This window comes from Phycodurus eques, chromosome 9, assembly GCF_024500275.1.
Source record: "Phycodurus eques isolate BA_2022a chromosome 9, UOR_Pequ_1.1, whole genome shotgun sequence".
Classification (NCBI taxonomy): domain Eukaryota; kingdom Metazoa; phylum Chordata; class Actinopteri; order Syngnathiformes; family Syngnathidae; genus Phycodurus; species Phycodurus eques.
This window is the reverse complement of record NC_084533.1, coordinates 4,646,708-4,665,628: the sequence shown is the minus strand read 5'-3', so window position 1 is coordinate 4,665,628 and position 18,921 is coordinate 4,646,708. Positions and strand designations below refer to the sequence as shown.

The following is an 18,921-nucleotide window of genomic DNA, read 5'->3' as shown; positions in this document are numbered from 1 at the left end:
CTTTTAAGGATTGGGGAGTGGGGTTTCTTAATGTGCATCCACACCGTCTACCTAGCTTGCTCCCATTACACATACCTACGAGGTGCATCGATATGCTCAGGACTATAGAACGACATTCAAATAAATATGCACATGCTGACAACACATTTAAAAGAGGTTGAGCTGCACAGACGTCGTTGTCCAATCAAGTCGTCCCTCATGTCCAATCAGCGATGAGTCTCATCTCCATCAACATTACTTACCTCCTCTTGTAGTTTCATCCAATCAGCAATAAGTCTTATCCCCAACTAGTACTTACCTTTTCCGGTAGCTTAATGTCGTGTTTTTTCTTTGCTGTTGTGATTTTTCATTTGCTCTTGTGTTTAGTTACTTCTTGTTGTGATTAGTTATTTGGTGTTGTATTTTTGAATTGCTGCTGTGTTTAGTTATTTGTTGTTGCGCTTTTTAATTTGCTGTAGTGATTAGTTATTTTCTGTTGTGTTTTTTATTTGCCATTGTGTTTAGTTATTTGCTGTTGTGTTTTGCACTTCAGGGGCACCGTAAAAATATTACTTGAGTAAATGTAACAGAGCAAATGTAGTGCGTTACTTCCCAACTCTACATATATGAAAATCACTACTCACTAGAAGGAATTTATGATCTGCATAGCCCGTTCGCCACTCAGAATACAGTCCAGGAGAGATGGGAGGGATGGGTGGATCAAACATTTTTAAGGCATGGGGAATCCTGTATTTTTCTTCTTAAAATATTACGTTTCAACCAAGTAGTATATGTTTCTTAAACCATCCATCCATCCAATTTCTGAGCCGCTTATGCTCACAAGGGTCGCGGAAGTGCTGGAGCCAATCCCAGCTATCATCGGGCAGGAGGCGGGGTACACCCTGAACTGGTTGCCAGCCAATCGCAGGGCACATATAAACAAACAACTATACGCACTCACATTCACACCGACGGGCCATTTAGAGTATTCAATTAACCTACCATGCATGTTTTTGGGATGTGGGAGGAAACCGGAGTGCCCGGAGAAAACCCACGCAGGCACGGGGAGAACATGCAAACTCCACACAGGCGGGGTCGGGGATTGAACCCCGGACCTCAGAACTGTGAGGCAGACACTCTAACCAGTCATCCACCATGGCGCGGTTCTTAAAACATTCTAGCTTATATAATATTTATAAAATAAGGACACAGTAAAAAATAATACATCTAAAGGTCTCTAAAATTTTGGGGGTGCTTTTATTCTCTTTAAATGGGCTAGACACGCCACTGGTGGAGCCTCCTAACACTCTTCCCTGTGAGAATTCTGTCCCACCAACATTGATTGACAGAAGGTTAGCATAAATGCTTTAAATGAAACAGGCACCTGTGGCTGCAGGTATTTATTATTACTTATTGATTTATTTATTATCATGTAAACATGAAATTCTAAATAAACTACTTTTTTTCAAATTCTTTGACCATTTTTCATAATCATTATAAATTTAAATGGAAACACACACTACCTTCTGCACATTCATGCTCAACCAGGACGTTGGACAGTCTTCCATTTTCAATAGTCCAAGTATAGACAATCTACACTTTTGTGGCGATGTGATTGCCTCCATCTATCATAAATGTAGGGGGTGGAAAGCGATTTTATCACCTATTTTCAGTCGACGCTGACTGAACGCATACAAGGGCGCCAACCAAGGATGCGCCAGAGCTATGTACAGCAACGTGGACGCCTGCTTAGAGTAAACCCTGAAATAGAGTAAGAATGGAACCACATGCAAGTCCTTAATCTCTCTGTGTATGCATAATGCGTAAACAATGGAAGAATCAAAAAGAGGATGTCTTTCAACGAGGCCTGTGGATAACAAATTTAGCTATTTTTAGTGACAGAAGAGAGAGATTTTACCTGTTTTAGTCCAGAAAACATGAAGGAATCAGATGGTTCGACAGCTATCTGCACCTCCTGGACCAGAACTGTTCTGTTCTCTATGTGGAAACAAACTGGAAGGGACTCTCGGACTCTCCCAAAGGGAGGGATATCTATAGCAATATGAAGACAACATGAAAAAAAGAGTGACTATGCATCCATTAGTCATTTACACAGAAACCTTTTCACAAAGCATTAGGGTGTCAAAACTCCAGATTGCAGGCCTATAAGCAGCCCACACCCCAGGGTTATTGGCTCGCAGCAAATTCTATCAATAAAATATGGCATGCATCAGAAAATTTAAGTAGTCAAACTCTACTTCTGACAAACAATAAAGGTTGGTGCCATTATTCGGAGTAAGGGTCCACTCACACTGAGCCAGTTAACCTCAATGTTAGATAGTATCACATAAGTATACTAACCAGCATGGATGTAAAGTGGGACAGGCTCCAGAAAGGCATGTGGCAGAGTGACTGTTGTGCCGATGAGAGGACTGCCTGGGCTGGAGGAATGTCTGAAGAGAATTGCAATGAAGTTCTCAAAGTTTCTCAAGGTATTATAGTCAGTCATCAACACTGTGAATAAGGTATGTAACATTCATGTCAAGTTTGAGTTTTGTGACTCTTAAAGGGGACGTTTGCAGTGCTAGCAAGATTTGAATGTAGCCTCACTTCACTACTCTCTCTACTCTTGAATCTCTGACTCAAGCCACGCCCCTAACGTGAACATGCACGAGAAGTGGAATGTACGAACGTGCACGTTCAAGAAGCCGATCTTAGCCATCACTACTACATGTGTTGAAAAACACAAAATGTTACGGGTTTGATGTATTTTTTGGAATGCATCCTATAAACAAAACTTTAAAAAAGGTGATAAACTTACCTGTCAAGCAGAAACGTTAATTTCGCTTCAGTTCTGAATCCTCTTAGCTGCATGTGGCCCCTCCACATCTGGGGCAACCTTAAGTGCTGTTTGAGGATGTGATTCTCACTCCACGATGCATTAAAGACTGGGCACTGGCAGCTCTTTCTTTTAGCCTTGCTGTCAGCACACTTATCTCTCAATTGGTTAAGAGACGATCTCAATGCTTTTCCCTCGTTTTTACATTTTACTTTTACCTTTGTTTTTACTTTGTGAGACTATTTTGTATTTTTGAGAGCGGAGTAGTCCCGTTTTCAAGGCTACAATCTTTAGCCGCACCATTGCTGGACACCGACGAGGCTCTTCAGCAAGCACAGACTTGGCCTCCAATACTCAGACCAAATAAACGCGACGATGGACTCGTGCACCACTTGCACCCTTCTCCTTGAGAGGCTAGAGGGACGTGTCCGCCAACTACAGCAGAATCATTTGGTAACTAGATGGGGAGGGCACACCATATAGCGTAGGTTGTAGCCGACCTACTCATCCTGCTAACAGGACCCAAGCTGATAGCTAACCGCGGTGAGCCTGTTCAGACGCATAACAGATTCACTCCTTTAGAATAGTCCCATTCTTACTCAGTCTACTGGCTCCCGCACCTTAGTCACAGGTGACTCCATCACTCGTACCATCCATCCATCCATCCATCCATCCATCTTCTACCGCTTATCCGAGGTCGGGTCGCTGGGGCAGTAGCTTTAGCAAGAACGCCCAGACTTCACTTTCCCCAGCCACTTCATCCAGCTCTTCCACGGGGATCCCGAAACGTTTCCAGGCCAGCCGAAGGATGTAGTCTCTCCAACGCTGGTCGTCCCCGGGGTCTCCTCCCGGTGGGACGTGCCCGGAACACCTCACCAGGGAGGCATCTGAATCAGATGCCCCAGCCACCTCATCTGGCTCCTCTCTATGTGAAGGAGCAACGGCTCTACTCTGAGATCCTCCCGGATGACCGAGCTTCTCACCCCATCTCTAAAGGGAGAGCCCGGACACCCTGCGGAGGAAACTCATTTCGGCCGCTTGTATCCGGGATCTCGCTCTTTCGGTCACGACCCACAGCTCGTGACCATAGGTGAGGGTAGGAACGTAGATCGACCGGTAAATCGAGAGCTTCGCCTTTCGGTTTAGCTCCTTCTTTACCACAATGGATCGATACAAAGTCCGCATCACTGCAGACGCTGCACCGATCCGCCTGTTGATCTCCCGTTCTATTCTTCCCTCACTCGTGAACAAGACCCCAAGATACTTGAACTCCTCCACTTGGGGCAGGATCTCATCCCCGACCTGGAGAGGGCACGCCACCCTTTTCCAACTGAGGACCATGGTCTCATATTCGGAGGTGCCGATTCTCATCCCAGCCGCTTCACACTCGGCTGCGAACTGCTCTAATGAGAGTTGGAGGTCACGGCTTGATGAAGCCAACAGAACCACATCATCTGCAAAAAGCAGAGATGCAATACTGAGGCCACCAAACTGGACCCCCTCTACGCCTCGGCTGCGCCAAGAAATTCTGTCCATAAAAGTTATGAACAGAATCGGTGACAAAGGGCAGCCTTGGCGGAGTCCAAACCTCACCGGAAACGAGTCTGACTTACTGCCGGATATGCGGACCAAACTCTGACTCCGGTCGTACAGGGACCGAACAGCCCGTAACAGGGGGTTCGGTACCCCATACTCCCGACGCACCCCCCACAGGACCACCCAAGGGACATGGTCGAACGCCTTCTCCAAGTCCACAAAACACATGTAGACTGGTTGGGCGAACTCCCATGCACCCTCGAGGACCCTGCCAAGGGTGTAGTGCTGGTCCAATGTTCCACGGCCAGGACGAAAACCACACTGCTCCTCCTGAATCTGGGATTCAACTTCCCGACGGACCCTCTTCTTCAGCACCCCTGAATAGACCTTACCAGGGAGGGTGAGGAGTGTGATCCCCCTGTAGTTGGAACACTCCCTCCGGTCCCCCTTCTTAAAAAGGGGAACCACCACCCCAGTCTGCCAATCCAGAGGCACTGTCCCCGATGTCCACGCGATGTTGCAGAGGCGTGTCAACCAGGACAGCACTACAATATCCAGAGCCTTGAGGAACTCCGGGCGAATCTCATCCACCCCCGGGGCCTTGCCACCGAGGAAGTTTTTAACCACCTCGGTGACCTCAACCCCAGAGAGGAGAGCCCGCCTCAGAGAACCCAGACTCTGCTCCCTCATGGGAAGGCGTGTCGGTGGAATTGAGGAGGTCTTCGAAGTATTCTCCCCACCAGCTCACAACGTCCCGAGTCGAGGTCAGCAGCGTCCAATCCCCACTATACACAGTGTTGATGGTGCACTGCTTCCTGAGACGCCGGATGGTGGACCAGAATTTCCTCGAAGCCGTCCAGAAGTCTTTCTCCATGGTCTCACCGAACTCCTCCCATGCCCGAGTTTTTGCTTCAGCGACCACCAAAGCTGCATTCTGCTTGGCCAGCTGGTAACCATCAGCTGCCTCAGGAGTCCCACAGGCCAAAAAGGCCCGATAGGACTCCTTCTTCAGCTTGACGGCATCCCTCACCATTGGTGTCCACCAACGGGTTCGGGGATTGCCGCCACGACAGGCACCGACCACCTTACGGCCACGGGTTCGGTCGGCCGCCTCAGCAATGGAGGCGCGGAACATGGTCCACCCGGACTCGATGTACCCCGTCTCCCCCGAAACATGAGCAAAGTTCTGTTGGAGGTGGGAGTTGAAACTCCTTCTGACAGGGGATTCCGCCAGTCGTTCCCAGCATACCCTCACAATACGTTTGGGCCTGCCACGTCGGACCGGAATCTTTCCCCACCATTGGAGCCAACTCACCACCAGGTGGTGATCAGTTGACAGCTCCGCCCCTCTCTTTACCCGAGTGTCCAAGACATGCGGCCGCAAGTCCGATGACACGACCACAAAGTCGATCATCGAACTGCGACCTAGGGTGTCCTGGTGCCAAGTGCACGTGTGGACACCCTTATGCTTGAACATGGTGTTCGTTATGGACAATACGTGACGAGCACAGAAGTCCAATAACAGAACACCGCTCGGGTTCAGATCGGGGGGGCCGTTCCTCCCAATCACGCCCTTCCAGGTCTCACGGTCATTGCCCACGTGAGCATTGAAGTCCCCCAGCAGAATGATGGAGTCCCCAGCGGGACCGCTCTCCAGCACCCCCTCCAAGGACTCAAAAAAGGGTGGGTACTCTGAACTGGTGTTTGATGCATAGGCACAAACAACAGTCAGGACCCGTCCCCCCACCCGAAGGCGGAGGTAGGCTACCCTCTCATCCACCGGGGTGATCCCCAACGTACAGGCGCTGAGCCGGGGAGCAATAAGTATACCCACACCTGCTCGGCGCCTCTCACCGTGGGCAATTCCAGAGTGGAAGAGAGTCCAACCCCTCTCGAGAGGACTGGTACCAGAGCCCAAGCTGTGGGTGGAGGCGAGTCCGACTATCACTCGTACCATCAAGCTTAAAAACCCAGCCACTGTAATGTGTATTCCTGGGGGCAGAGCACCCGACATTGAAGCTAGCCTTAGGGAGCTGACCTGCAATAGGCCTAAACACCAGCATGGGGCTAACATTAGCTACTCGGATATAGTGATACATGTCGGCTCCAATGATACAAGGATGAGGCAAGCAGAGATTACAAAGAAGAACATAGTCGGGATTTCTAATCGCGCCAGAAAGATGTCGGCATTGAGTAATTGTCACTGGCCACTTGCCCTAATGGGGAGGCGCCATCACTTCTTCTAGAAACATAGATTATTGTTTGAGGTTTCCATGACAGTACACATTAGAGCATGCCAGGACACAGGTGATTAGCGAGCCTCTTAGAATGGGTGTGGAGTCTGTAAGGTTAAGGCTAACTAGCGCTATGCTGGACTGTAACAACACACATAATCCTATCTGTAGTATAGAGAGACAAACGACACATTCTGATCCACTGCCCACTAATGCATTGCAGACTGTTATGCTTTCTTCTCAGACAGTACTGTGCGATGAGTTTAAGCACTTTTCTCTGGTTAATTTTACCGATGACAAGTTGAGAAAGAACTACCACATCCCTGCAGTATTAATCTCTCGCCGCGCCCATAGCAACTCTAAATACAACCCCAATTCCAATGAAGTTGGGACATTGTGTTAAAAATAAATAAAAACAGATCATGCAAATCATGTTCAACCTATATTTAATTGAATACACTACAAATACAAGATATTTAATGTTCATTGTTTATTGTTTTGAGGAAATAATCATTAACTTGGAATTTTATGGCTGCAACATGTTCCAAAAAAGCTGGGACAGGTGGCAAAAAAGACTGAGAAAGTTGAGGAATGCTCATCAAACACCTGTTTGGAACATCCCACAGGTTAACAGGCTAATTGGGAACAGGTGGGTGCCATGATTGGGTATAAAAGGAGCTTCCCAGTTATTCACAAGCAAAGATGGGGCAAGGTTCACCTCTTTATGAACAAGTGCGTGAGATAATAGTCGAACAGTTTAAGGACAATGTTTCTCAACGTACAATTGTAAGGGATTTAGGGATTTCATCATCTACTGTCCATTATATCATCAAAAGGTTCAGAGAATCTGGAGAAATCACTGCATGTAAGCGGCAAGGCCAAAAACCAACATTGAATGCCCGTAACCTTCGATCCCTCAGGCGGCACAGCATCAAAATGTGTAAAGGATATCACCACATGGGCTCAGGAACACTTCAGAAAACCAATGTCGGTAAATACAGTTCGGCGCTACATCCATAAGTGCAACTTGAAACTCTACTATGCAAAGCAAAACCAGAAACGCCAACGGCTTCTCTGGGCCCGAGCTCATCTAAGATGGACTGATGCAAAGTGGAAAAGTGTTCTGTGTGTTTCTAATTGATTTTGGAAATTGTGGACGTCGTGTCCTCCGGGCCAAAGAGGAAAAGAACCATCCGGACTGTTATGGATGCAAAGTTCAAAAGCCAGCATCTGTGACGGTATGGGGCTGTGTTAGTGTCAATAGCATGGGTAACTTACACATATGTGAAGGGACCATTAACGCTGAAAGGTACATACAGGTTTTGGAGAAACATATGCTTCTACCTAAGCAGTCTTTTTCATGGATGCCCCTGCTTATTTCAGCAAGATAATGCCAAACCACATTCTGCACGTGTTACAACAGCGTGGCTTCGTAGTAAAAGAGTGCGGGTACTAGACTGCAGTCCAGACCGTTCCCCCATTGAAAATGTGTGGCGCATTATGAAGTGTAAAATACGACAAGGGAGACCCCGGACTGTTGAACAGCTGAAGCTGTACATCAAGCAAGAGTGGGAAAGAATTCCACATTCAAAGCTTCAACAATTAGTGTCCTCAGCTCCCAAACGTTTACTGAATGTTGTTAAAAGAAAAGGTGATGTAAAACAGTGGTAAACATGACCGTGTCCCAGATTTTTTGGAACGTGTTGTAGCCATAAAATTCTAAGTTAATGATTATTTGCTAAAAACAATATAGTTTCTCAGTTTGAACATTAAATATTTTGTCTTTGTCGTGTATTCAATTAAATATAGGTCGAACATGATTTGCCAATCATTGTATTCTGTTTTTATTTATGTTTAACACAACATCCCAACTTCATTGGAATTGGGGTTGTATAATAAGGGTTCTAGACGATGCAAAATTAATATTACTACTAAGAATACTCTGGGCGCAAAAAGAACTGATCAGCCCACTTCAATGAAAATTGGTCTTTTGAATATTAGATCACTTTCCTCAAAAGCTTTACCAGTCAATGATCTTATCAGAGACCATGATTTTAATATGACTGCTCTTTGTGGAACTTGATTAAAAACAAATGAGTTTTCACCACGTAATGAGGCGTCTCCCCCAAACTTTGTGTGTTCACGTTGCACGTCCTATTAAAAAGGGAGAAGGCGTTGCCCTCATCTTCAACTACGTTTGCAACCTTAGCACTAGCCTAAACATCAACTTTAAAACATTTGAAGTTCTCGTTATCCGATCTACAACACCACTGCCATTCTATCTTGCAGTTTTCCGTTTCTCATATCTCCTCCCCCTTATCTCCTGCTCGGAGAGAGGGCTAGGTGACGTTGACCGAATCTGAGACTGTTGCTGTTTGGGTTCTGCACCGACCAACTGGGATTTGAAGTGGACCACTTTCCTTGGAGTCATTGCCATCGAGGATTCTGCTTTGACCGACTGGGCCAGGTCCTGAGGCAGAAACACTTTCCCGAAGGAGTCGACCTGCCACGCCATTTCTCTTTCATGGACTCTTTTGCCATTTTAATGTACATTGTACAGCATCTTGCTGCACGGATTGGGGGGGGGTTGTTAGATTAGGCAATGCCGTCAATCATTGCCAACTGTGGGCCTGTGAAGCCCTTTGAGACTATTTTGTGGTTATGGGCTATACAAATAAACTTGACTTGGGTTGAATTAAATTGGGAAATAAGTGTGTGAGTCTACGTGTGTGTGTGTGTGTGTGTGTGTGGGTGCATGTACCTTCTCCATGATATGAGGTACTGTCCAGTAGCCACAGCGTTATTGTTGTTGGCCAGTGGTGGACACCGAAGACAGAAACATTCACTTGCACACTCATCTTTCTGCAGAATCACTGAACACAATAGCACACAGTTAAACTAATGCCTTAAAACCTGATTTATTAGGTTCTCTTGGTTTGGTTGTTTTAGTGTCATCAACATATAGAGTGATTTAGCCCCCGAAATGTTCCACATGATGACATTTTATTGTTTTAAAGCATTAAGGAAAATTGGAAAAAAGATTTTTTGCAGAATATACTTATATCATCAGTTATTTTTTGTTTTTGTTTGCACTATTTCATTAGCCAGTGCCAAGGGCTATTTTCATAGCTCACATTCCAGATTATTAATTAATTACAGTTGTAAATTGGGATTACAAAACACATCAGATGTGTCTGCACCAACACTCCCAACTGCAACTGTGCCACTCTTTAAACCATAAAATATCTTAAACGTGCATCCATCTATCCATCCATCCAATTTAGTCCTCAAAAGGGTCCTCAGCCAAAACCGGCTAATTTCACCATGGCCAGAAAAATGCTGTCTAAAGGTATTTTCACACTGCACTGAGCAGAGCGCAGTGCGCCATTGACCAAACCATCAATTTTTTTTTACATGAGGCACTGGCGACGGCTAACACATTCAAACTGAAAAATGCTCAATTCGGACAGCAGCAGGCTATAACGATAGAGGGCGGATCCAATACGAGGTGGTGGCGGAGTAATTCCAGAGTGACAACAGCAGTTGTTGTATAGTAAACGACATGTAGAAAATGGAGAACAGCCGTGTGACATGCGCACATCGACATAAACGTCACGTCATTTATCAAGGTCCGTCGTCTATTTAGCACAGTAGTTGGGATTGTTTTTCCGCTTTTATCAAAACAACTGCTTGATGAAAACAAATTAGAAGTAGTTAAAAACAACATCTACATGGCGTATGAGCTCTGGTTGGAAGTGACCATGTGCACGTAAACGATGACGTCACTGGGCATTTACGTCAAGACAGCATGCATAAGACAGCGCTGCCGGGCTCCATTCTGATTCACGGTTTATGATGAAATTTTACTTTTGTTTGGCAAAACGTGAGAAAAGGGTTTAAATATGTCTGTAATTATTGATCTAGGGCTGCACGATATATTGCCTGAGCATTATCATCGTAATGTACGCCATAACTTAGTCACATTGCAGGGTCCTGTGATATGCAGCGAATCCACTGTAATATTAAAAAGTGACCAGCAGAGTGACCTGGTTGGACATGCTAATAAGATTAGAAACAATGTTACGGTCAATTATAATCCTTCTAACAACAAATTGAGCAGTCCAGTTTTGTTGTAACTATGTATGAGGACACAGGAAATAATGTACACCTGCTGCGTTTACAATATCACTCTTCAGAATGAAAAACAATGCACATTGCAACAGAATATACTTGGGGGGAGAGGGAGGAGTAAAGAGCTATGACAAGCCTGAAGGGACAAACATCGAGTGTACACCAACAACCTATGTTGTTTAAACTAATGCACTGAAAAAAAAGAAAAACAAACCCATATTTTGATAAAGAAAATGTTTAAAATAACTTTCCAATAATTTTGTTAGGAATGTGGCAATGACACAGTATAAGTGTGCATGAAAAGTAATGATTTTGTCATGTTTGGAGTCTGGACTGTGACCTACTAAATACTACAGTGCATTTAAATACTGGTAGACCACATAAATGACTCAGTATACTTTTTTCTTTTTCTTTTCTAATGAAACTACAACCTCAATTCCAATGAAGTTGGGACATTGTGTTAAACATAAATAAAAACAGAATACAATGATTTGCAAATCATGTTCGACCTATATTTAAATAAATATACTACAAAGACAAGATATTTGATGTTCTAACTGATAAACTTTATAGTTTTTAGCAAATAATCATTAACTTGGAATTTTATGGGTGCAACATGGTCCAAACAAGCTGGGACAGGGTCATGTTTACCACTGTGTTACATCACCTTTTCTTTTAACAACATTCAATAAACGTTTGGGAACTGAGGACACTAATGGTTGAAGCTTTGTAGGTGGAATTCTTTCCCATTATTGCTTGATGTACAGCTTCAGCTGTTCAACAGTCCGGGGTCTCCGTTGTCCTATTTTACACTTCACAATGCACCATACATTTTCAATGGGAGACAGTTCTGGACTGCAGGCAGGCCAGCCTCGTACCTGCACTCTTTTACTAAAAAGCCACCCTGTTGTAACACGTGCAGAATGTGGTTTGGCATTGTCTTGTTGAAATAAGCAGGGGCGTCCATGAAAAAGACGTTGCTTGGATGGCAGTATATGTTTCTCCAAAACCTGTATGTACCTTTCAGCATTAATGGTGCCTTCACAGATGTGTAAGTTACCCATGTCATTGCCACTAACACAGCCACATACCATCACAGATGCTGGCTTTTGAACTTTGAGTCCATAACAGTCCGGACGGTTCTTTTCCTCTTTGGCCCGGAGGACATGACGTCCACAATTTCCAAAAACAATTTTAAATGTGGACTCGTCAGATCACAGAATGCTTTTCCACTTTCCATCAGTCCATCTTAGATGAGCTCGGGCACAGAGGAGCCGGCGCCGTTTCTGGGTGTTGTTAATAAATAGATTTTGCTTTGCATAGTAGAATTTCAAGTTGCACTTATGGATGTAGCGCCGAACTGTATTTACTGACATTGGTTTTCTGAAGTGTTCCTGAGCCCATGTGGTGATATCCTTTACACACTGATGTCAGTTTTTGATGCAGTGCCGCCTGAGGGATCGAAGGTCACGGGCATTCAATGTTGGTTTTTGGCCTTGCCGCTTACATGCAGTGATTTCTGCAGATTCTCTGAACCTTTTGATGATATTATGGACCGTAGATGATGAAATCCCTAAATTCCTTGCAATTGTACGTTGAGGAACATTGTCCTTAAACTATTTTCTCACGCGCTTGTTCACAAAGAGGTGAACCTCGCCCCATCATTGCTTGTGAATGACTGAGCAATTCACGGAAGCTCCTTTTATACCCAATCATGGCACCCACCTGTTCCTAATTAGCCTGTTCATCTGTGGGATGTTCCAAACAGGTGTTTGATGAGCATTCCTCAACTTTCTCAGTCTTTTTTGCTACCTGTCTCAGGTTTTCTGGAACATGTTGCAGCCATAAAATTCAAAGTTAATGATTATTTGCTAAAAACAATCACGTTTATCAGTTTGAACATTAAATATTTTGTCTTTGTAGTGTATTCAATTAAATATAGGTTGAACATGATTTGACAGAAAATCACACATTGATTTTTATCCCCCCCGCCCAAAAAAAATAAGGCCAGCAATAAAATTTGGGTAGTCCATTTGCAATTTAGGCTGTAGGCCAAAAACCAAAGTATCGAACTAGTAGAATACAACAAATATCTAATAATTAAAATTATGTATGTACCGTCCTGCAACTGGAACTCATGGTGTTGTGTGTTTGTTATTCCTATATTCTGCAGAGATGAGGAAGCCAAGAGCAGGGGCCAGGGGGATGATGACTGGACCTCTGTTAACATCAGAAAGGGAATGTCCACTGCTATCTGCTCCAGTGGCTCAAACTGCAGAGAACAAAAGATTTGTTTAAGATACACAAACTCATCCAGCAAATGAACAATTCAATTCAATTTTATTTATATATTGCCAAATCAGAAAAAAATGTCTTGGGTCACTTTGGAGTGACCCAGATGGCCGTTTATATGCCCCTCCTTGAGCCGTCACCTTATTGTGGTGGAGGGGTTTGTGTGTTCCAAGCTCCTCGGTGGCAAGGCCCTGGGGGTGGATGATTCGCCCGGAGTTCCAAAAGGCTCTGGATGTTGTGAGGCTGTCCTTGTTGACACATCTCTGCAACATCGCGTGGACATCGGGGACAGTGCCTCTGGATTTGCAGACTGGGGTGGTGGTCACCCTTTTTAAGAAGGGGGACCGGAGGGTGTGTTCCCACTACAGGGGGATCACACTCCTCAGCCTCCATGGTAAGGTCTAGTCAGGGGGTGGTGGAGAGGAGGGTCCGTCGGGAAGTCAAATCTCAGATTCAGGAGGAGCAGTGTGGTTTTCGTCCTGGCCGTGGAACAGTGGACGAGCACTTCACCCTCGGCAGGGTCCTCGAGGGTGCATGGGAGTTCGCCCAACCAGTCTACATGTGTTTTGTGGACTTGGAGAAGGCGTTCGACCGTGTCCCTCGTGGAGTCCTGTGGGGGGTGCTTTGGGAGTATGAGGTAGTGAACCACCTGATACGGGCTGTTCGGTCCATGTACGACCGGAGTCAGAGTTTGGTCCGCATTGCCGGCAGTAAGTCGGACTCGTTGGATTAGTTTCCGGTGAGGGTTGGACTCCGCCAAGGCTGCCATTTGTCACCGAATCTGTTCATAAGTTTTATGGAGGCGTAGAGGGGGTCCGGTTTGGTGGCCTCAGAATTGCATCTCTGCTTTTTGCACATGATGTGGTTCCGTCGGCTTCATCAAGCCGTGATCTCCAACTCTCACTGGAGCGGTTCGCAGCCAAGTGTGAAGCGGCTGGGATGAAAATCAGCACCTTCAAATCTGAGACCATGGTCCTCAGTCGGATAAGGGTGGGGATGAGATCCTGCCCCAAGTGGAGGAGTTCAAGTATCTTGGGGTCTTGTTTACGATTGAGGGAAGAATGGAACGGGAGATCGACAGGCGGATCGATGCAGCGTCTGCAGTGATGCAGACTTTGTATCGGTCCGTTGTGGTGAAGAAGGAGCTAAGCCGAAGGTCTCGATTTACCGGTCGATCTACCTTCACCTATGGTCACGAGTTGTGGGTTGTGACTGAAAGAACAAGATCCCGGATACAAGCGGCCAAAATGAGTTTCCTCCGCAGGGTGTCCGGGCTCTCCGTTAGAGATAGGGTGAGAAGCTCGATCATCCGGGAGGGGCTCAGAGTAGAGCCGCTGCTCCTCCGCATTGAGAGGAGCCAGATGAGGTGGCCCGGGCATCTGTTTAGGATGCCTCCTGGACGCCTCCCTGGTGAGGTGTTCCGGGCACGTCACATCGGGAGGACGACCCAGCACACGCTGGAGAGACTACGTCTCTCGGCTTGCCTGGGAACGCCTCGGGAACTCCTCGGAAGAGTGAGAGGAATTGGCTGGGGAGAGGGAAGTCTGGGATTCCCTGCTGATGCTGCTGCCCCCACGACCCGACCTTGGATAAGCAGAAGACAATGGATGGATGGAGGGGCGTTTAGATACAGCCCCGAGCTGGAAAGTACCCAAAATGTCTGGCTCAAGTGGTTTGAATTTTAGGTAGTCAGTATTGTTCCACTGGGGCACTCATACTTCATGACTCGTGATCACAAGCTAGCCAGAGTTGCCCATTGTTATACCACACCACGAGATGGTCACGTCTCCTGACAGTTTGGGAAAGTGACTTTTACGAAGATGGTCAGGTCTCATGACCTTTTTGAGGAAGTGACATTTTTAAGACGTTACACACCCTGGGTAGAAAGTATTTAATAATGTTCTGAACAACAAATACTGGTTAGAATTGGTTTGAGTTTGAGGTTAATACTTTTCCGCCTTGGCACTTGTGACTTTTTCTTAGGATGAGAAAAAAAACAGCTTCAAAAGCACAGTAACACTCACAGTCTACACAAAGGTGAAGTACTGGACTTGATTCAAACATACAAGTTTCCTTTTGGACCCTGATCACACTCACATCTATACATATAAACAATGTGAGAATTAGTAATACTCTTCAGCATTTGATTACTCATGATTAATACAATAGTTCTTATGAGTTCGATGGATAAAACTTTTACATTTTTTTGTTGTTGTAAGTTGTCTATGTTTTTTCCATCTAATTTCGGACAATTTTACATTGCTGATTCAGAAAATGACATCTGTTTCTCTTTTTCAGGTCAGGGTTTTATGCCAATTTGTTAACAGTTTATTAATCAAATGTTACAAACTTTGCTTACTGTAAATTGAATAGTAGACATTGGTAAAAGTAAGTACCTACAAAATGAATTTTACGTCATCATTCTTCAAATTTCACGGCATGCACCTCCATTTATTTGAACCTCTAATGTGAAAATACCTGTACATATAAACAAAAAGATGTGGCCATACTTCAAAAAGTTGACCGGATGTGATATAACCGATGTGATATTTGGATTCAGCATATCAAAACTGTCTTATTCAGCTAAAAAATCTTATACAATAAATGTTGTTGACCAGTGTAATCAACCTTTTATCCCAACAAGTTTCACGTCAGCCATGTGACATTGACCGAATGCTTTAATTGTGTGTCTTCAGTTACTGTTGAAATAATAAAAATTACATTGTATCTCTAACATTGCTCATGCTCAATACCTTCTAATTATCAATGATATACACTATATTGCCAAAAGTATTCACTCACCTTCCTTGACTCACATAGGATTTTAAGTGATATCCCATTCTAAATCCATATGGTTCGATATGATGGTGGTCTACCCTTTTGCAGCTCTAACAGCTTCAGCTCTTGTGGGAAGGCTTTTAATAAGGTTTAGGAATGAGTTCATGGGAATTTTAGCCCATTCTTCCGAGCACATATTTGTGAGGTTTGTTTATTTGTGATTTTGGACGAGAAGGCCTGGCTCAATGTCCATTCGAAATCAACCCAATAGAACTCTGTGCAGGTCAGTCAAGTTCATCCAGACCAATTTCTGTCATCAATGCCTTTATGGACCTTGCTTTATGCACCGGTGCACAGACATGTTGTAAAAGGAAGGGGTAATCCTCAAACTGTTTGACTGTCCAAAATCTCCTAGTATGCTGAAAGCATTCAGATTTCCTTTAACTAGAGCTCAGGGGCTAATATTTTGGACATTTACAACTTTGTGGGAACCGTTTGGAGATGGCCCCTTCCTGTTGCAACATGACTGTGCATCATTGCACAAATCAAGGTTAATAAAGACACAGATGAGAGAGTGTGATGTGGATGAACTTGACTGGCCTGCACAATCCTGACCTCAACCCTATAGAATAGTTTAGGATGAATTAAAGGGGAGACTGAGTGCCAGGTCTTCTCATCCAACATCAATGTGTAACCTCGCAAATGCGCTTCTGTAAAAATTTCCCATTAACACACTCTTTTGGAAAGCCTTTACAGAAGAGTTTAAGATGTTATAATTGGAGAGGGTGGACCGATGTCATATGAAACCCTATTGATTAAGAATGGGATGTCACCTAAATACATATCTTGATTCAAGGCAGATGAGCAAATACTTTTGGTAATATATTTTATACAGTATATATCAGTGGCGTCCATTGAGGGCCTTCAGAGCCTTCTGTGCTGGCCTAAACACTAGCAAAAGCACTGACCTAAATTTACAACTTTCTTGACCGAAGCCAAAAATCGAAACAGGGATCCAAGGCAGAAAACCAAAAGCCGAAACACTGAAATCATGAATCAATCAATCAAACTTAATTTGTAAGCGCATTTCGTCCCCCCAAAAAAATGTGTTTGCACGGCCGGCAGGTTATAACCGGACTGCGACTTTTCTTTGTTCTCTTTTCCTAACCTCTAACAAGTGCAAGCTTCATCTCCTGGCTTAAGGTACTCTATTTCTCACCCTACGCTTCTTTGTGTATGAACACACAGCATTCAAGACCATTTTGCCTTTATGCAGCACTAGGAAAGGCTGTCAGCTATCCCCGCTGTTGTTCGCACTGGCTATTAAGCCGCTGTCAGTGGCTTTTAAGACTTGAGGGCTTTCAAAGGGATCACAGAGGAGGTTGAACACTGCCTTTCACTCTGTGCTGATTATCTTTTATTTTGGAGTAATTGTTTCATCTGGTTTCAGAAGCTTTACTTCATGTTCTGCTATATTCAGGTGCTACCCTTTCAGGAAGATGTTGCGATTGTTTCACAAACATAAAAAATTGCAATACAGTTTCACCTCAACTCTTCTACAAGTGGAGGATGAGATTCTGACACTACAAGCCAAAATTCAGCTGAAGTCCAGAGCTCATGGACAGTTCCGGAAAATACACAAAAAAAGTACCAAAAAATGAGGATATGTACTCCCTTCTTGACTGCATTATCCGTCTGCACTTTATGTGAGTCAGCCTTTTCCCAAATTCAGATCATAATTCCAAGTACCATCCCTGATCATTTTGAAGTGTGTAACCCATGTGTACATCTCGGTTACCAAAGGACGAAAACCTACATTTAAAACAAAGAGAAAAGAGAAATTTTGCCGATTTTATTTGCAGTTGAGTTAGTTTATTTATTGTTACAGGTTTTTTCGTGTAAGATGAATTTGAGGACCAATTCACAATTCCAGATCATTTTGGACAGTGAGGTAACCCAAGAACCCTTGAGAAGAAATAGTCACACACTCAACTGCACATTCCCAGCTGGACAGTTAGTCATGTTAGGACGAACATTCATATACATCCTTCTGGATATTTTGTCATGATGGACAAGTGGACTTGCGAGATTTGCTAAGTGCCCAAATAATTATAATATTAATTCTGTCATCTTACTTATACTGCGAACTGGGTTACATACACTATTGGATTGTGCAATAAGAGTTCATGCAGTTAAGTAAGGTAAACTAACAAATATGTGGCTGGCCATGGGAAAACCAGCAACAAGTCGGCCTACACAAGTCGCATAAAAATAAAGAAACGCTGTTATTAGAAATGTGTGATTATTATTCCCCCCCCCCCCCCATAAAATGTAGATTGAAGTCATGAGGAAGTCACTCCAAGTTTCAATTAACAATAGTAGGGGCCATAAAGCCTTTCACTATGTGTTAAAATCTGGGTTGATTCTGGCGAAAATCCCCCTAGCAGCTCGGGGGTGTTGGGGTGTGGTGCTATGACAGTAAAGTAGCATACTGGCTGTCACTGGCTGTGTTTTTGTTCCTTTTTCGGCCAATCAACTACCACTTTCAAAGAAACCACATGGCAACTTAAGCATCCGCATTACACTAGAGAATGTCCCAAACATAGATATTTACACTAGCTACGCCAGTGTCCTGTAGCAGCCCGGCTAACGTGAATGCGGTGCGGTCAGGTTGGGGAGGTGGACGTCCTCCTCCAAGGTAATACATGGACAATGAAATTAAGTCGTAACTTAAAATTAACGTAATTTCTCAACCGATTTAATGATCATGAGGTTTATGTTTTTGGGAAAGCCAAAGTCTTCAAATGGTTCTTCCACCAAGTGTAGAATTACTACTATTTTTAGGGTTTTGGTTAATTGGGAATAACACGTGGTCAATTTTGTGAATAGGCCTATAAATAAAGCAAACAGGTAGGAGAGCTATTGTCCCAGAGGAGGACCAGGTTGACGTGCTTTCCTGTGACTAAACGTACTGATAGGTTTTCGAGCCCTGTTGATTTGGGACTGAAAGAGACCAGGCTGTAGACGTGTGATTCCAATTGTTGCGATTGGAAAAAGACCAGGCTAAGTGCTGTGATTTCAATTTGGGATTGAAAAAAAGGCCAGAGACCTGTGATTACATCCCTTGTTATC

At 44.4% G+C, this 18,921-nt stretch overlaps 1 protein-coding gene across 1 annotated transcript in view; it reads right to left on the bottom strand.

Moving 5' to 3' along the window:
• The window catches only part of trappc11 (trafficking protein particle complex subunit 11), a 172,304-nt gene that overhangs the window by 13,480 nt on the left and 139,903 nt on the right, over positions 1-18,921 (bottom strand). The window contains 4 exon segments of the mRNA XM_061685194.1: positions 1,898-2,031; positions 2,341-2,432; positions 9,350-9,461; positions 12,838-12,991. Coding sequence (XP_061541178.1) covers positions 1,898-2,031; positions 2,341-2,432; positions 9,350-9,461; positions 12,838-12,991 — 492 coding nt within the window.